Here is a 20,861-nt window from a genome sequence, read left to right as displayed (position 1 = left end):
TGTGTAGTCTATCCTGAAGGCCATCGAAACCGCGAATTTTGCAGGTCTCTACCTACGAGTAATAAAGCGCCTAAGGCACTCATTGAAAAATGATGAATATTACAAACACTTTAATGTAATATACACAAAATGTTTATAAAAAAATTTAATTTCGAGTAATATTGTGCAAATAAAAATTATTTCTGATTTTTTTTATACCTACATATATGATAAAAAATATTTGACAAAGAATTTTATACACACACACATACACGTGCATCTGTGCTATTTAATGATAATTTTAGCAGCAAGAAACTACATGACCACAAAGAAAAATATAATATAAAAATTCCAAAATGCGTAACAAAAAAACAAACTTGCCAAAAAAAACTTTTGGCCATACAAAAATATTTTATGTAGGTACATAAAAAATAAATTACCAACAGCTATTTTTAATAAAAATTTAAACTTCAAAGATATAAGTAAATTTTAAAAAAAAGGAAATATTTTTTAAATAGCAAAATTACAAAAATTACAAACATTATCAAAAGATTATGTACCATTGCCACAAACTTAGATTTCCAAAATAGGGAAAAATTTTCACAGTTTTTAGTTTAGAGCAAACTTTCTGAGATATAAGCCTTTTTAGTCATTATAAGCATAGTAAGTTGTACGGCACTTAAGGCACTGATGAAAAATAATGAATATAACAAACACTTTAATTTAATAACTAAGGTGTGATCCACTTATAAGCTATAGCTTAATATTGTTACACTTCCATTTTCTATTTTATACACATCTCTATGGAATAGCCTAATATTGGTGCTTCATTGTACACTTGTCTCCAAAGGTATACATATCTCTTTGGCATTACAGAGTCAATGAGTCAGTGATGAGCACAACTACATATAGGAGGCAGCCTGCCAATGTGGAGGCACACATACTTGAGCTTGAGTGGCTTGCTGGAGAACACTCGCAGCGTGAAGCTGGACTCCTGGCCCGGCTCGAAGGTCGTGGGCAGCACCAGGTACCCTCCCTGCTCCAGCTGGCAGCGGTGGCTCACCTGCAGAACAGTTGCACAGTTGGCAGCCCTTCCCTCGCCCTGCACGGAGAGTTCACAGGGGTCCAATGCTCACTTCCACACATGCACATACGTAGTACACTACGATAAATACGTCAATAAATATGATGTCTCACAAAATGTTCGAGCAATATGATAGTACTATAATGCAAACAGTATTTAATCACATTAAATAGCTTTGTAACAAAATCTTATTCTACCTTCTCTTGATTTGATAGCCTACGATAAAGCAGATTGTGTATGTAAGATGTATATCCTTGTTCTATATGATTTTACGTTGCATAGCTAAGATCTCCAACTCTATAGTGATTACCAGACCACTAAAAAGTAGACTTAGTACTTATTAACCAAGTTACGTCTAGAAGCTCCAATTAAACCCAAGACCTGCCCTGCATTATCACAATGTATTAGTGACTGCAGCCATTAAGAATACTTCCTTCCAATACATTTCCCATAGTGGGTCAACCTTTTTGCTGTACTATACCAATTAACAAAGCACTCCATTCAATTTTCTGTTGTAATTGTTCCTTGATACGTATTTGTTTTGTAAAGGGGGATGTTGCCATTCCCCTCCTTCTCTATGTATATGCTTCTGGCCATCTTTTGCAACTATAGCCAATCGCTATTGAAAATAAATGCAATAATTATTAATGCGAGTAAACATGCCAGAAAACATTGTTATAATATTCTGCCCTCCCGTAACCAATCTTCTGCCCTCCCGTACACAATCTCCTGCCCTCCACTACAAAATCTCCTGCCCTCCACTACACAATCTCATGCCCTACCCTACAAAATCTCCTGCCCTCCACTACACAATCTCATGCCCTACCCTACATAATTTCGTGCCCTCCCCTACACAATCTCATGCCCTACCCTACACAATTTCGTGCGCTCCCCTACACAATCTCATGCCCTCCCCTACACAATTTCCTACCCTCCTATACAGAATCTTATTATATTTTTGTTTGTCATCTGTCTATCAAATTATTAAAAATTTTCTGTGGACTCACATTTTCACTACTCTCCTGTACACAAGGCTTCCAGCTGCAACTTACTGGGGAGATGATACAGGAAATATTGGGACGAGCAAAGCAGGGTAGTAACTACGCTCTCTGGCCAAGTCCTGCGAGTGAAGAATGTGGCAGGACCAGCTGGCAGCCCTGCGGGCGACAGCTACTCACCTGCCGGCTGTTGGTGTACTGCGAGTTGACAAGCGACTTGTTTTTCTTGAAGAATGTCTTGCCGCTCATTTCCGCGCTGTTCTTGGGCAGCGAGTATGCCGTGAAACCGATCACCTGGCAACATCCCACGGTCACTTCAAACACTCCTCACAACACTTTTGTTGCTTAACACTGAGCCGGCAGGTCCCCTCTCAGGCATTTTTGGAAAATACAAATTTAATTTTATAAAAAAAATATCAACCATATATTATTGCATATTAAATTATTCTTATAGATTAGTTAAGCAATAAGTAACCATAAGGTAGGTAGTCGTTGGTACAATCATACTTTTAACGAATAGCCATAAAATGATTACTAACACTCGGACTGTTTTGAAAGAACACTATTGAAAAAAAAACCTTGCAGCTCAGGCCCGTAACACAACTTCCATACCACAAACACCTGCAACAAGGGACCACGAGCCTGTGCAAGAGCCGTGTTAAGTGTCCAAAAGAACTCACAGGATTAGTTTCAAGAGAAGAAGAGACAGCTCCATGCTATACTGTTACTGAGTATACTGACTAAGGAACTATATAGTACAAAAAAACACTCTTTAATATGACATGTTTGGGACCACGGCCATTCCAGATTAGTCTTGCTGTATTATCAAATGTATATGTTGTTTTAAGGGAAATACCAAAGAAAAATTAACATAGTGTAATTATACTGTTGCACAGCTGCAAGAGACGAGGCCAGCCACCCAACCTGGCATCCCAGGGTGTGGGATTACTAGTAGACTCCTTGCCTCCCTCTCCTGGAGCAGGCACAATGCAAGTACAAGGACCTTCCATTAGTGGCCGCCTTCTGATAAATACCCCTCTCCCCACTCTGCCCAAACACCTTAACATGGAGTCCAGGTACCTGTCTGTCTCTCTGGAAGGTTCAGCAGGTTTCCCAGAGTCCCGTCGTGTGTACTGGCGTAACTAGGACGCCATTGCTCTTGCAGCTTCAGATGTTAAGTTGATGACGCGACACTTCGGAGGGCTAAAAGGCCTTTCCAAGGTGGGGTTTCAGAGGTATAAAAACGGAAGCCAACCTGCGAGATAGAGAGTGAAGTGAAGTGGGTGAGTGATGGCGGGCGTCAAGCGACGGGCTTCAGCCTTCGTGTGCGAAGATCGGAGCAACTGAGACGGTGATGTGGTGTGATGGATGAGTGAGCAGTGCGGGGCAGTGTGTTGAGACAGGGGTGGATGGTAAGAGATGAGCAGTAGAGAGAGCAACTGACTAGTCTAGCTCCAGTGTGGAGAGTAAAAAGTGGACATACGAACGTGTGATAAATTTGTGGACATTTGTTGTTATTTAGGATAAGTAAACATAGCAGTTAACAAATAAAATGCTAGTTGTTTAATTGGGCTATCTTTTTGGACCTGTTTTCCCACACTTGTAACAATATTTAAAACAAGCTGCTCTAATGACAAGAAAAAATACAAATAAGAGTTAATTTTTAAAAAAGTCTGTGAAATCATATTGTGTCTGTAGTAAATGTGAAACCACCCAAGTTAATTCCAATGTTATCGGATAAACAGTGGTGAATCACAGAATGAGCTGAACCAATCAATGCAGAATTAAAGAGTGCTGACTCTCCAGTCAGTTTAAAAGTTTTTTTAAACATGGATGATATATAAATTTTTTTTACCTTTCTCAATTTTGGGGTGTGTTACACCAGTAGCTGTATAATAAGGAACATTTAATATTAACAAAGTTCCAATTCACGTCATGATGCAATATACACAGATGCAGTTGTTAAATTTTCTGACACTATGACTTACATTCTTTAAATGATTTTTGTAATGGAGAATTTCTATTTAACACAATTCTTTGGACACACACCATTGCAGTTTTGCACTGTTTATCATATTTTTCATCTTTGCTTACATGATACAAGAGTTAGTAATATTTTGTTATTTTATATTTTCTTGGAAAACCATTTGCATGACACTGCTAGCAGCAAGTAAAGAGCGCAGGCCTAGTAGTGCGGCAGCCCTGGGGTGAGCGGCTCACCTTTGGCTCCATGATGCTGTGCTGGTTGAGAGAGATCACCACCTCCTCCATCTCGCTGAGGATGAGGTGCAGCTGTGGGTTGATGTGGAACGTGTCTGCAACAGTCGACAACCACGCTCAGCTACCACCCGGCCAAACCCGCTTCCTCCAGGGCTGTCAAAAGAAAATAGGGGCCCGAGGGAAAATAATTTGGTTGGACCCCCTCCCCACTGCTCAAAAAAAAAAACTTTTCAGTCCCTTCACTGTTAAAAAAAAAAAAAAACTTTTAATGTTACAGTCACTGTAGCTGTAAACTTGATAACTTTATGTGAGTGTATCACATAATTTGTAAGATTTCTAATGAATTTAATTAGCAGTAGACTATTAATTTCCTACTCTATCACTGCAAAGTCATGTGTCTGGGACATTTTTTACCCCCCTGCCTCCCTCTCTAGATGACCCTGAGCCCCCGGGATATAAGTAAGTTTATTATTTTGTCGCTTTATTAGCATTCAACATTGTAGCAAATATGTTAGTGAAACCAATCATGAATCCCTAAAACACTAACTTGGGTTGATCAATGATACTGTTTAAAATAATATTCAATGGCCTACTCCAAGCAGTTATAGATAGGTAGTGGTATATTTTATAGTCTCAACAAACATTTTAATGGATGCTGAAAATAAACCTAGTAGTGTGCATTTAATTTTTTTTTATGTTTTTTAATATGTTAAATAAGTGCCCTTATAACTTTCTGTGGAGAGACTAAATTCTAGTAGTGACTCTACCATGTTTATGATGCACAATATCAAATTTTATTGGCTACTGGTGTGAACTGAGGACACTTTGATTAAGTAATAAACAAAACAAATAATTTTAATGAAAAAAGCGTGGGGTGCTCTCTTCTTTATTTTCATAAATACTCTGTCCTAAAAAAATAGCCATAATTGGCAGAAAATGTAATACAATGTGCGTGCATTGCTCTCTTCTTCCATTTTCGTAATGAGTATCCTAATGAACAGTCATTAGTGATATATAATATAAGACAACTGATATAAAGCACTCGACGCTATTTTTATTAAAATTAATTGTTTTATTTATTACTTATTCTTATTTTAAGCTTATTAAAAAAATACTTTATACAGAGTTATAGTTATTCCATCGCTGTTGAACAAATTACTTAAATTTAAAGATTATTTTTTACTTTTTAGTTTATAAAACAATAAAAGCATGGTTTTTTTTCTTTTTTTTAATAATTTTATTTTTAGATTAATATTTCGTAATTTTGAAATGAAACTAATTGGTTGCCATTTGTTACATTTCCATGCATTGTGGATGCACCAGATGCGATAGTGAAATGTTCTGGGAGATCCGTCTCCATTTCTGTGCCATTGTAGAACAGGACTTAGAGCCGTCAGTGAGCGCTGTTACTAGCTGTGGAGCAGAGAAAGTTAACATGCCTTGCCCAAGATAATAGCGATATTACCGAGGGCAACGCCTGTGCATTGGGTTATTCAGCGGACACACTATGAAACTCACCAAGTAAGTGGCATTGAACCAGCCAAGCACCTGAATGAGTCATCTAGAAAAAAACTCCAGCCCAGTGTAAGTGCTCTCTTGACTTTGTATTTATAATATCTTGATTGGATTCATATAGATTGACACATATAAATTAAGTAAATACTGAGAAAATATGCTAAGAGAAATCATTCTTATCTAGTTCAAGACAAGAACATAAAGACTAATATGTGCTCAAAGAATAGTTCAACAGACTTATCTATAAATATTAATTATATAAATTATCTTTTTTTATTACAGTGTCTTGGTTTCATTATGTTTAATATATAATTTAATGCATTATAAGGGTACTTATAGAATATTATATTTATATTTTTGTATGAAATAGTTATTATAGCAGAGTTAGGAACATTGACTTGAACTAGTCGATGGATATTAGTGCCACAGGATGTACTTGAACGTTGTTAATCTTCCTAGTCTCCTACATCGGGGATTGACATTGCGGATCTTCGGACCTGGTATCAACGCATAGACCTGTTCATTCACCATCCAGATCTGCAATTGAGAGACTTTGAAGCTGGGGTCAACTCATCAACCATTGAGAGGCGCACTACAACAAGGACTGATCATCACCAACAACTTGACAAGTATCCAGGACGTGCTGCAACTAAAAAAACCCATGTCTAAACAATCACCATATGTAGTATTATTCTTGTTGGACTATTTGTACTAGAAATACCTTAATGAATTGACGAATGTTATAAATTCTACTGACTAATCAGAGGTAGAGGTAGGCTGTTGAGGTAAAGAGCCTGTTGCATCTGAGCAATCTAGTAGTATGCTAATGAGTTTGAAGCTAGTTTAATTAATTATTAATCGATTCAAAGCAATGGCCAGTCTAAATTAGTCAAATATATTTTAATTATGTCATATTTAAAGTAATTAAACTTGTATAATGAATGTGTGCATAGGAATATAAAATGCCATAATTTCATTAAAGTAATTTTCAAGCATTATTTCCTTCATTTTAAAAATGTTTGATATTATAACTTTTAGAATAATAATAAACTCTCTTTGGTTATAACACTCCCTTCCCACCAAAGAGACCGGGGTTCGAATCCCGGCAGGGTCGAACCCAGATTTTCGTCAGGTCTGTCCCTCATGCAGGGCAGTTGGCTCCCATATTTATTTAAAAAAAAAAAGTGTCAGCCTCATTCCATTCATGTAGACCCTGCCCCAGGCTGGAAACTACATGTGTACAGTATTTTTTTTTTTTTTTTTCATCAAAATCTATTTGATTTGTAGAATTGGCATTTACAATTATCTCTTGATTTGCTTCGAAAGTATCAATATTTTACATAAATTAAATGCACCAGAGAGAATAGTTCCATACAGGCTTTAATTATAAGTGTAGTGGATACGCCTACTTTAACTTATCGTAAGCATCCACATGATTGAAATCCCATCCTAGGGATAGTTTATGTAGTTGTACAGCATACTCTCAATCACCAGGGTGAAATGATTTACGTAATATTTCTAGCGTGTGCCAGTCTTTCCTTGGCAACTGTTGGAAGTGAGTTGAGGAACAGCCAAGCTGCCGGTGGGCCACGCGACAAGTGGGCCTGGAGGAACTGAAGGAACTGAGAGGGCGGCGCGGAGGCAGCACGGACCGGGGTTGTTGCGGCAGCCGCCGGCGGAGACGCCGCGCTGCCAGCCGCCCTGGTACAGCCGCATCTGCCACGTGCTCTTGAGGTGCAGCGAGGGCTCGTCGCGGCTCGTGTCGCTGTCCAGGTGCACCACCTCCAGGTGCGTGAAGGTCTTCACGAAGTCCGAGTACAGGATCCTGCCAACATCACACCAGCTCAGCCAACAGCGCCCACATCATAGTCTGTAGTACTAGACCTGTAGGTATTAAGTATTTTTAATATTTTGAAAGACAAATGGCGACTTGCAAGTATATAAGTAAAAAAAAATGGGGTATAGCTGTGCCATGGACACGGCCGTGTGTTGTACGTGAATATGTGTAGCTACGTAACAGGTAATATTTTCTATACAAAATTTAAAATACTTTTTTTTATTTTAACACCATATATATATTCCCTGTAACTATTTTACACTAATGTTTTATATATGCAATCGACAGATTTTGACGAGAGCTGACGATTGAAACTCAAACGAATGTCCTAGCTTCTCCGAGTCAAAAGTTATACTAAATGGAAATCTCGAAACGCAGCAAAATGACCTCAAAATAGCAGCGCTTCCTAATCCACCGCGCGCGATACGTCACAGTCCTCATCGTAACGAATTCTTTGATCCTTTAGCCATCCAGTGGTGTAATTAAATTTTGGATGGAGATGATAGATATGTAGCTGCAACACCATACTGTATCCCCCGATTTTGTTATAATTGGTTTTTTTTTAAATTGCCTCCCACTATGGAAGCAATTTTAAAGACGTATTCACATCAAAAACGCTATATAAAAATATTTTAATGTTGAACCACTTCTATGTAATACCGACTCTCTCTCTCTCTCTCTCTCTCTCTCTCTATATATATATATATATATATATATATATATATATTCCTTTCCCTGAGATCTGCCCCCTTGCCCACCGAACATGGGCGCCCTTGAGCTCAGCCTCTCGCTGGAGTTGATCACGTGGACGTGGTTAGCCATGTCGCCCACATGGAGAAGGAATAAGACAAACAGGATGCTGGACCTCAGGCAGCACTTGTCGCCCTGGACTTTGCTGGACCCTGGGCCATACAATTCTACGGGAGCACAATGTTTTGAAAAGGAGCCTCACTGAAATGAGTAGGGCGTATGGAATATACCCAAGGCATTTTTTTTTAAATCCAATCTGAAACTTACATTCGACTATGGTTTAACAAATTTGTCTTAATCAATTTGGATATTCTTTTCTGATAAGTTATCCTCGGGTTAGTTTCATTAATTCTTATGAGTAGTATAGGATAGTATGTTCTGCGGCTGGCTTCTGGCTGTGGATTGTGTGGATTGATGATTGTCGGTCCGCCATCTTGGATTTTGACGTCACGGCGGCCATTTTTGACTCAAAATTCCTCAAAATTCCTCAAAATTGACTCAAAATGACTCAAAATTTCCCGTTTTAAGAAAAAAATTCCCGTTTACGAGGGAAAAATTCCCGTTTCGAGGGAAAATTTCCCGTTTTATTCCGTAAAAATCCCAGCAGCTAGAAATGTCCATATGTAGGCTTAAGCATCCATGTCTACAGCCTCAGATAAGCCTCATCATGGATTATGACGTCACCGTTGCAGTTATCGTTACGCCCGCCATCTTGAAAATCCGCAATTTTTATGTTAGAAAATCGGAAAAAAATTTAAAAATCATTAAAAAAATTATTTGATCGAATTAAAAAAAATATTAAAAACCACTGTTGCAGTTATCGTTACGGTCGCCATCTTGGATTATATAAATGTTACATATTTCGTTACACCCACCATCTTGGTTGAGTACCATGTCATTCTTACACTTTACGTTTCGACCACCATATTGGATCCTATTAATGTTGCAATCATCGTTATGGACGCCATCTTGAAATTTAGACTCCATCTTGTAATTTAGACGCCATCTTGTAATTTAGACGTCATCTTGGAAATCCGTAATTTTTATGTTAGAAAATCGGGAAAAATTCCAAAATTCATCAAAAAAAATTAACTTTTTAGAATTCTGATTGATTATATCGATTCCCGTCCTTGGTTCGAAACCGGTGAGGGCAAAAAATAAAAAAATCAGATCCTTCCTCCACAGAAGCCACCTACAGACTGACCTACCACCACCAATAACTAGGTATTTACCATCAGTTGGTATGACGTCATGTCCGCCATCTTGTCTTTGTCCGCTGGAGGGAACCATCTTGTTTTCGTCTGCTAGAGTGTGCTGGAGTCATGTTAGTATAATGTTCTGTTCACCATAACTTTGACCTTGACCTTGAACTTTGACCTTGACCTTGGACTTTGACCTTAAAATTTGACCTTAAACTTTGACCTTGACCTTAAACTTTGACCTTGACCTTGAACTTTGACCTTGACCTTGATGTCCATCACGGATCCGTCATTTTATGTTCAGTTCATGTTACCCGGAGCTACCACATGCTAGTGGTAATTGCCACCATCATGTTTTCGTCTGCTGGAGGACACCATATTGTGTGTACTCGTCTTACCATAATGCTAGTTTTATTCTAACATGCTACAGTGCAGTAATCATTTATAATTACTGAGGTGCCCACCATCTTGAAATTTGGCCGCCATCTTGAAAACATGTAATTATTTAGCTAGAAATGCGGGAAAAAATTCCAATAGTCTCCGAAAAAATCAATTATTAATTTACAAATTGAATCGATGGATCCCTGTCCACGGTTAGATTCTTGACCAGAGACAGTTGTAACTAATTATTAAATAAATGTTAGGTTCTGTTTTCCATTACCTTTCGCGGAGTTAATTAATCATTCACTCTACGAAAATCAACTCAAGTCATTATACCGGACCAACGAATTAAATCAGTGCCGATTAGCCTATTATGAAAGTCCAATTTTTCAATAACCTGAATAACATATAAGCCGTTCATGTACAAAGCCACACATATAGATCAATTGACTTCAGTCCATGAGACCGAGTCATGTCATTATCAGGCGTATAGGCTAGTCATTTCAGGACCACATGACCTTCGTAATCCATCGTGACATTTTTATACATTCTAAAGGACCAAGTAACCTTGTAAAATATTTTAGTAACACCAAGAGGTGATAAACTAGTAAATATTCAATCACAACAACAAAAAAGGAAGCACCAACAACGAAAAGACAGCACCACCAACGAAAAGAAAGCACATTTGGAAGCAGCAACAAAGAAAAGGCAGCACCTCCAACGAAAAGGAAGCACATTTGGAAGCACCGACAAAGAAAAGACAGCACCGCCAACGAAAAGGAAGCACATTTAGAAGCACCGACAAAGAAAAGACAGCACCGCCAACGAAAAGGAAGCACATTTAGAAGCACCGTCAACGAAAAGGCAGCACCGACAACGAAAAGGAAGCACATTTGGAAGCACTGACAACGAAAAGGCAGCACCGACAACGAAAAGGAAGCACATTTGGAAGCACTGACAACGAAAAGGCAGCACCGACAACGAAAAGGAAGCACATTTGGAAGCACCGACAAAGAAAAGGCAGCACCGCCAACGAAAAGGAAGCACATTTGGAAGCACCGACAAAGAAAAGACAGCACTGACAACGAAAAGGAAGCACATTTGGAAGCACCGTCAACGAAAAGGCAGCACCGACAACGAAAAGGAAGCACATTTGGAAGCACTGACAACGAAAAGGCAGCACCGACAACGAAAAGGAAGCACATTTGGAAGCACTGACAACGAAAAGGCAGCACCGACAACGAAAAGGAAGCACATTTGGAAGCACTGACAACGAAAAGGAAGCACATTTGGAAGCACTGACAACGAAAAGGCAGCACCGACAACGAAAAGGAAGCACATTTGGAAGCACCGACAAAGAAAAGGCAGCACCGCCAGCGAAAAGGAAGCACATTTGGAAGCACCGACAAAGAAAAGACAGCACTGACAACGAAAAGGAAGCACATTTGGAAGCATCGTCAACGAAAAGGCAGCACCGACAACGAAAAGGAAGCACATTTGGAAGCACTGACAACGAAAAGGCAGCACCAACAACGAAAAGGAAGCACATTTGGAAGCACTGACAACGAAAAGGCAGCACCGACAACGAAAAGGAAGCACATTTGGAAGCACCGTCAAAGAAAAGACAGCACCGCCATCGAAAAGGAAGCACATTTGGAAGCACTGACAACGAAAAGACAGCACCGACAACGAAAAGGCAGCACATTTGGAAGCACTGACAACGAAAAGGCAGCACAGGCATCGAAAAGGAAGCACATTTGGAAGCACCGACAACGAAAAGGCAGCACCGCCAACGAAAATGCAGCTCATTTGGAAGCACCGACATCGAAAAGGAAGCACCATCAACGAAAAGGCCGCACCATCAACGAAAAGGAAGCACATTTGGAAGCACAAGTTACGAGAACTTAGTCTTAGTTAGAAATCTGAATAAAGAAAAAAAAATTAAATTTTTATAATTGCAATTATTTATTTCTTTAGATTATACAAATACAAGTAAAACAAGCCATTATTATATGTAGCCAGCTTTCCTCAGTTCTTTGAGTATGAATGATATTTCTTTGATGCACGAATAGTTTCCTGCACAAAGCGAGTCATGAAGAAGTCTTAGCCGGTCAACCAATATGTTTGGATCGTTCCATGAAGTGTAATCAGTCTCTTCTACCACCATCTTACTTTTTTGATTATTATAAATATTATTTTCTCTGGTGTCTTCCGTTTTAACACCATCCTCAGGGTAACTTTCATTATCGAGACAATGATCATCACAAGCTTGATCCGATTTATTTAATATATCACGTTGTTTCCATCGTTTCGGTCTCAGGACACCACCACAGTCTTCGATCTTGCCTGCTTTTGTTGCTTCATCACAGTCTATACCTTTGTCAACAGCCGCAGAGTCGCTGTAGCAATCACCGTAGAAGGCATCATCTTCACCCAGATTACCGTAAGAATTCGATGTCGATGATGTCGAAGCGTCTTCATCGTCTTCATGCGTTCTTTTTAGGAGTCCATCATTTTTACAAAGTAGGAAAGATCTACTTGAATTCGGCTGGAATGTATTCTCACTTTTTACGTTAAAGATTCTTCCATTGTCTTCATTCTTCCATAAATCATAATCGTCCTTCAATTTAAGTTCTTTGTCGAGATCGGAAGAACCGCGATCATAATCTCTCCCAAGACAAGGAAAATTATTGTCGTAATGCAGATCACTCTTCCTTAGTCTAGTAGAGCCATCGTTGTCCTCTAGCTTGTACACAGGCTTGACGTTACAAGTTCTGTCATGTCTTTTTAAGCTCTCTCTCCGCGTAAACGACTTGCTACATCGAACACAACTTATCATATTACGTAGTGGATTTTTATCACAGTCATTCTTCTCGTGTTGTCTTCCATTCTTTCTCAAGATAAATTCTTTGCTGCAAAACTTACACCTGTGTCCTTTCGTTACAGCAACAGTCACCGAATCAGGATTCATATTAGTTACTGAGACTATGGTCAGATGCAAACTGAATTAATTAAATTAGATACATTACTTAAATATAATTTTTAATATTTCATCTGCAAGAATTAAGTTACATCATACAAAAGAAATTGATACATGTGGTCTCGATTATTAGCATGTGATGTCGCCACGTGTTGTGTTGAGTCATAATTTATTTAGTTGTTATATGTGGTATGCGGGAAGCTCACTAACGATCGCAAAACAAGGATGGCTTCGCTAGACATCAAGGAGAAGGAAGTTCGTCTTATATGTTAGTGCTCCACGGATGTCTCATGACATATTATTTGACTGAGTAATGGTTGCTTAATTTTTATTTCCACCTGGTAAAAAAATTACAAGTGATGATTTAGTAACAGATATTCTCGAATTAAATGTAACTCTAAATAACACGTCATGACTCATTAGGTAAAAAATCCGTCATGCAGAGAGCGGTTTCTCATAATAGACAGAAACACTTGAAGAAACCACAGGAATAATCAGGAGTACATGGAGAAATCCATCATAATATTGAAAAAATATTAGGGAGCACACGGAGAAAACCATCTCACGTTTCTTTGTTATCATATAAATACAGAAAAAATATTTAATATTAAAATAAATTAATAAAAAAATTTAAATTGAAAAAAAATTAAATTGAAAGCAGGAATAATGAGCACACGGAGAAAACCATCATAATATTGACATGGATAATCATATGCACTCGGAGAAAACCACCACACGTTTTCTTTGATATCATAAAATTACAGGGAAAAAATTTTTTAAAAATAAATAAAAAAATTCAAAAAAGGAAAAAATTACCAAAATACATAAATAGATTCTGCTAGCTTGTAATATTCTCATTGTGTAACAAAGATAGAGTTCTAGTACAAGCCAGAATTTTTTTGGTAATTTTTTCCTTTTTTGAATTTTTTTATTTATTTTTAAAAAAAATTTTCCCTGTAATTTTATGATATCAAAGAAAACGTGTGGTGGTTTTCTCCGAGTGCATCTGATTATCCATGTCAATATTATGATGGTTTTCTCCGTGTGCTCATTATTCCTGCTTTCAATTTAATTTTTTTTCAATTTAAATTTTTTTATTAATTTATTTTAATATTAAATATTTTTTCTGTATTTATATGATAACAAAGAAACGTGAGATGGTTTTCTCCGTGTGCTCCCTAATATTTTTTCAATATTATGATGGATTTCTCCATGTACTCCTGATTATTCCTGTGGTTTCTTCAAGTGTTTCTGTCTATTATGAGAAACCGCTCTCTGCATGACGGATTTTTTACCTAATGAGTCATGACGTGTTATTTAGAGTTACATTTAATTCGAGAATATCTGTTACTAAATCATCACTTGTAATTTTTTTACCAGGTGGAAATAAAAATTAAGCAACCATTACTCAGTCAAATAATATGTCATGAGACATCCGTGGAGCACTAACATATAAGACGAACTTCCTTCTCCTTGATGTCTAGCGAAGCCATCCTTGTTTTGCGATCGTTAGTGAGCTTCCCGCATACCACATATAACAACTAAATAAATTATGACTCAACACAACACGTGGCGACATCACATGCTAATAATCGAGACCACATGTATCAATTTCTTTTGTATGATGTAACTTAATTCTTGCAGATGAAATATTAAAAATTATATTTAAGTAATGTATCTAATTTAATTAATTCAGTTTGCATCTGACCATAGTCTCAGTAACTAATATGAATCCTGATTCGGTGACTGTTGCTGTAACGAAAGGACACAGGTGTAAGTTTTGCAGCAAAGAATTTATCTTGAGAAAGAATGGAAGACAACACGAGAAGAATGACTGTGATAAAAATCCACTACGTAATATGATAAGTTGTGTTCGATGTAGCAAGTCGTTTACGCGGAGAGAGAGCTTAAAAAGACATGACAGAACTTGTAACGTCAAGCCTGTGTACAAGCTAGAGGACAACGATGGCTCTACTAGACTAAGGAAGAGTGATCTGCATTACGACAATAATTTTCCTTGTCTTGGGAGAGATTATGATCGCGGTTCTTCCGATCTCGACAAAGAACTTAAATTGAAGGACGATTATGATTTATGGAAGAATGAAGACAATGGAAGAATCTTTAACGTAAAAAGTGAGAATACATTCCAGCCGAATTCAAGTAGATCTTTCCTACTTTGTAAAAATGATGGACTCCTAAAAAGAACGCATGAAGACGATGAAGACGCTTCGACATCATCGACATCGAATTCTTACGGAAATCTGGGTGAAGATGATGCCTTCTACGGTGATTGCTACAGCGACTCTGCGGCTGTTGACAAAGGTATAGACTGTGAGTAGTATAGGAATGGGGCTCCTAGATCTGGCTTCTGGCTGAGGTGCCGAGGTCCCGGTGTCCGCCATCTTGGATTGTGACGTCACGGCTGCCATCTTGGATGGATGTGACCTTGACCTTTGACCTTGACCTTGACATTTGACCTTCAAAATGTGTCAAAATCGCCCAAAATTGGGCAAAATTTACCCAAAATTCCTCTAAAATCTTCAAAATTTCCATTTATGTGGAAAAAAATTCCGCCAAAAAATCTCAAAAAATTCCACAATTCAAAAATTATGATTTCGAAAATCCTCAAAAGCCGTTTTGCCTTAGAAAGAAACCAAATTCCTGAAAGTGGCTTAAGCATCCTTAGAGCTAGCCGCTTTAAGCCGCCAAGGTCATGACTTTGAAAATTAGGATGCCATGGTAGCCATATTGGATGATGACGTCACCGTTGCAATTTTCGTTACGGTCGCCATCTTTAAAATCTTCATTTATTATCCGATTTTAATGAAAAAAATTTTAAAATTTATTAAAAAATTCATTTAATAAAATTTTAATAAAAAATATTTAAAAATTATACATTAATGACACGGAGCTCGGAGTCCGCGGTTCGAACCCGACGAGTGCAAAAAAAAATTAAAATGACGACAGGTCCTTCCCCCTAGGTGGCTGCTGGCAGACTGACCCCCACCACTTTTACCACTGCACATATACCATCAGGTAGTATGACGTCATGTCCGCCATCTTGTCTTCGATGCTGGAAGCCATCATCATTGTATCGTCGGCTAGAGTGCGCTGACGCCATGCTAGTTTAATTCTTACCCGCTAGAGTGCAGTAATCATCTATTACTAAGGTGTCCGCCATCTTTAAATTTGGACGTCATCTTGAAAATCCGTATTTATTTAGCTAGAAATTCGGGAAAAATTCCAAAATTTATTAAATAAATTTGCAATCAATATACTGATTGGCCCGGTCAGTTCCTATCCTTGGTTCGATACTCGATCGATGCAATATATTTTTTATTTCATGTAAAAAATAATAATTTCAATAAATCATGTTCAAAATTCTTAAAGAGACTTTAAATCCTCTACTACCATCATCCTATCAGACATCATGTCCGCCATCTTGGAAAATTCGTAATTGACTTATTAATTCGGAAAAAGTTCAAAATTCATTAAATAAATTTGCAACCAATAAAATGATTAGTTAGATCGACTAAGGTCCTTGGTACGATTCGGAATGAAGATGAAAAAAAAATAAACATAATATAATAGTGGCAGGTCCGAGAAATAAAACAACACAAGTTCTTTCACAAAATAAACTTTATTACATAATTTCTACTTTACTACACGAACACTTGCGAAAGCCAGCAATCTTATAATCATTTAGGTCCGCAGCGGCGTGAAATGACTAATTCTTAGCTCCAATCGGCTTATACTAGAAAGAGTCCAGCCAGAACCTTTACAGACATAGTCCTCCTCTTCCTGACAGAGTTTCTGGATACCGTTTTTAACAGTATGCTTCACATCGTTAGAACTGTAAATTACTGCAGCTGATGTCTTGAATGCACACTTCTTCACTTCGTCTTCGAATGGATACGGCTTTCCATATATACAGTCCAACCACAAGTTGTATTTTAATGGACCGTTTGTTGCTACATCATCAGTAAGCTGATTGATTATGTTCTCTTTGATATCATCAAGAAAATTACAAATGTCTTTCGACTCACCTAACATATTTAGATAATAGTAGTCTTTCAATGTCCCACGAAATGCAGACTGCGCCAAGTAGAACCCATTATCATTCACTTGTAATGCGCCGAACACAGTCTTAGGTTTATTTTCATGTTCAGACGTCATACCAATCGGTTGCTGCACATCTGTTTTCTTGCTTGTTCTCTTACGAGTCTCCAATCTAAAGCGAGGAGTCGAAGTTTCTACAGGTAGTTCTTCAGTAGACACACGGACTTTACCGTTGCATTTTTTCACATGTCGTCGCAAACTGTCAATACGTGTAAACCATTCATGACACCCATCACAGCGAAACTTTATACGAGATGGATTCTTCTTGCATTTACTCCGCTCATGTCTTCGTGCATCATGAGAAAATGCGAACGACATATCACAGTAGCTGCAAGGATACCGTGGTGATGAAGACGATCCTTTCAGACCCGAACCAGATGATGTTGTTGCAGCAGTTACACCATCTCCAGGCATACTCTTATGAACATCAATACATCGTTGTTGCACCGAAACCTTTACTTTCTGTCGCACAGCAGGACCTTTGCATGTCTTCATGTGCGTTTTCATATTATCTTGTCTTGCAAATTGCTTGTGACATTTCTCACAAACAAACATTTTACGATAAGGGTTCTTAGCACATTCTCTCCTCTCGTGTCGTCGAGTATTGCTGCTGTTTGTGAAAATCTTGTCACAGTAACAGCACCGATGGTCGTTAGTCGTTGTTGAATCACCAGTCATTGAAGTTTCCATCGAGGGCGAAACGAAGTTCGACGAGTTTTCCTGCGTAGTCAGCACCACCGGCATTAAAGTCTCTCCTGCTGACGGTATCGCGACTGTTGAAATCTTCTCTTTTGATGACGTCGTCTTTGCCGACGGGATCTGCACCTTCTGCACCGTAGCTGACGTCAGGGTTCCCGTAGACGATGGTGCGTCGTCCATCAAGCTCAGCGTTTTAGATGGTAAAGATGCCATCGAAGTCTCAAGAACAAGCAATTACACGACGTATGCACCTGATGAATCAAACTAGGTGATCCTACACCGACGACGTCAGTAACAAACTGAGCGACCTTCTGTCCAGGACTCGCTTATATACACGCACCAGTTGGAATAATACTCTAGTCAAATCAAGAACCAATTACTATAATACTCGAGTTAAAACACCATTGAAAGAAGAAGCGTACCAAAATAAGGTAACGCATTTGGAAACAAATTCATCAAATGAAATGAACACGCAATGTACACACAGTACACACAGGAAAACGAAAAGTACACACAGGAAAACGAAATGTACACACAGGAAATCGGTACGTACACACAGTACACACAGGAAACGGAACGTACACACAGGAAAACGAAATGTACAAACAGGAAAACGAAATGTACAAACAGGAAAACGAAATGTACACACAGGAAAACGAAATGTACACACAGGAAAACGAAATGTACAAACAGGAAAACGAAATGTACAAATAGGAAAACGAAATGTACAAACAGGAAAACGAAATGTACAAACAGGAAAACGAAATGTACAAACAGGAAAACGAAATGTACAAACAGGAAAACGAAATGTACACACAGGAAATCGGAACGTACACACAGTACACACAGGAAACGGAACGATCACACATACAGTAGCGGAAACACAGACTTAGTTGGAAATCAGGATACAAGAAATAAATCATACTTTTTTAAAATATAAATAATTCATTTTATTTTTCATTAGTACACACATGACAGTTAATCAAATGATTATTGTAAGTAGCCAGCGTTCCGAAGCTCTTTAAGTATGGTCGATACTTCCACGATATGCGAGTAGTTTCCTCTACGAACAGATGCCACCATCAGTCTTAGCCGGTCAACCAATATGTTTGGATCTTTCCATGATGTGGAATCAATCTCTTCTGCCACCATCTTCCTTGCACGTTTATTATAAATAGTATGATCTCTGCTGTCCTCCGTTTTAACACCAACCTCAGGGTTACTTTCATCATCGAGCCAGTGATCATCACAAGCTTGATCAGATTTATTTATTACATCACGACGTTTCCATCGCTTCGGTCTCAGGACACCACCACATTCATCGGTCTTGTCAGCTTTAGGTTCTGCATCACAGTCTTAGATCACGTCGCCAGCTTCAGAGTCACTGTAGCAATCACCGTAGAAGGCATCGTCTTCACCCAGATTACCGTATAAGAACTCGTTATCGTCGATGTCGAAGTGTCTGCATCGCCTTCATGCTTCCTTTTTAGGAGTCCATTATTTTCACAAAGTATGGAGTATCTGCTAAATATAGGCTTGAGTGTATTTTCACTTTTCAAGGTGTTGATACTTCCATTAGTTTCAGTCTTCCCGAAACCATCAGCATCCTTCAATATTTGTTTCTCGTCACGATCGGCGTGCTACGGCTTCCATCATTTCTATATTAATAATATTATTTGTCTTAAAATCTCCGCGTCCGTGTCACTATCACAGACGTAAAGACATCATCTTCGTAGCTGTCATCAATATTGCCATGAGCTGCATCAATATCACTCATTTTATGATATCGTTTCCACATTTCAGTTGTCAGTGATTTACCCGCAATCTATGATCTTGTGAGCTCCATTCACTTTTTCTTTAAAAGCCTATGTGTCCAGTTTTATTATTTAATCCTTCAACCCATCATCCCAAACCCAATTAAATCATCTTTGTATATAGAAAAAAATCAACCAAGTTCCTTTCATTTAATCTTAGGAACCGCATCATCCTTTCCACCTATATTTTAGTTTCTTGAGCCCAAGAGTCTTTCATTATATATACCATGCAGTGTTCTTCAAGAGATGTGGTATACATCCATTTCTACATAAAAATCCATCCTATCGATGATTTGTTTACACATAAAAAAACCTTCACGTTTGTTTTACATGTTTTATTAAATTATCTTTTCAACTAAAATAATTACCACACATAGTAATTTATACAAAGGACACTTTGTCCAAGACATTTTAACCATAATCTTTCTGAAAACAACCATGTTCCATCTATATCACAAAGTAAACGAGGGTGAGAGGAGATGGGACAAACAAGTGCTAGTCACTCATAGGGTAAGAACCATGTGTTCGATACCTATCTCAGTCAATGTAGCATCTATGTATTTCTCTTAGCTCATGTAGAAAAATATGTTCCAATGCATACGAATTTAAACTTATTCACGTACGACTAGTCAAAAGTACATAAATTCAAGCACGTTAACCTAAAAAAAAATTCTCAAGGATAGAGGCAGAGACTTCTCGATCGAGACACGCCTACCATCACCTGCAAATGAACATTGACCCCTCGCGCGGGAGTTGCAAGCTTGCAGAATGCTGCGACACTCATATGTTTTTCTCGAGACATGCATACATCACACCGCTAGCCTTCCAACTCAGTGCACGTAAAACTCCAGTGAAATCGTAATCAAGCTCATGTAAAGTACTTGACGGAACCACTTCAAAGTATACATCACTGAACCAGAGCAGAAAATCAGCCTACGAATGTATATCTTGCTACCTACAAAAATAAATGTGTAGCACATATACGAGAGGAGTCGATTCCTACATAGCATACTCCTTACGCTGATAATTATAAGCGGCAAAATACTTCAAATCATGACCCCGGCTAGTATACATTTTTTTCGTGAACCCTAAATTCATGTTAGTAATCGGTACAAATGTGTGAGTAATTCGGACGAATAATCGCTTACCAAGTATCCAGAATCTTACTGTTACAGCCCAGCCAGTTCACCAGAGTACCCCGAAGTGTGGTCAATTGATAAACATTCTTTAATTTTTTAATATCACCTCCGTAGTGTACACCGATATATGACAGGTTACGATTTAAA

The 20,861-nt window shown here is 38.2% G+C and overlaps 1 protein-coding gene across 3 annotated transcripts in view; it reads right to left on the bottom strand.

Annotated features, from left to right (window-relative positions):
- LOC134539384 (calpain-C) overlaps positions 1-20,861 on the bottom strand; it is a 114,635-nt gene that overhangs the window by 20,903 nt on the left and 72,871 nt on the right. For all 3 annotated transcript variants that reach the window (XM_063381394.1, XM_063381386.1, XM_063381378.1), the window contains exons 8-11: positions 7,449-7,621; positions 4,282-4,376; positions 2,242-2,355; positions 924-1,042 (exon numbers count right to left, since the gene is read on the bottom strand). In XM_063381394.1, coding sequence (XP_063237464.1) covers positions 924-1,042; positions 2,242-2,355; positions 4,282-4,376; positions 7,449-7,621 — 501 coding nt within the window. The remainder of the gene's footprint in view (positions 1-923; positions 1,043-2,241; positions 2,356-4,281; positions 4,377-7,448; positions 7,622-20,861) is intronic.

The sequence above is a fragment of the Bacillus rossius genome, chromosome 1 (assembly GCF_032445375.1).
Source record: "Bacillus rossius redtenbacheri isolate Brsri chromosome 1, Brsri_v3, whole genome shotgun sequence".
NCBI lineage: Eukaryota > Metazoa > Arthropoda > Insecta > Phasmatodea > Bacillidae > Bacillus > Bacillus rossius.
The sequence above is the reverse complement of the archived record's forward strand: the minus strand, read 5'-3'. Positions and strand labels throughout refer to the sequence as shown.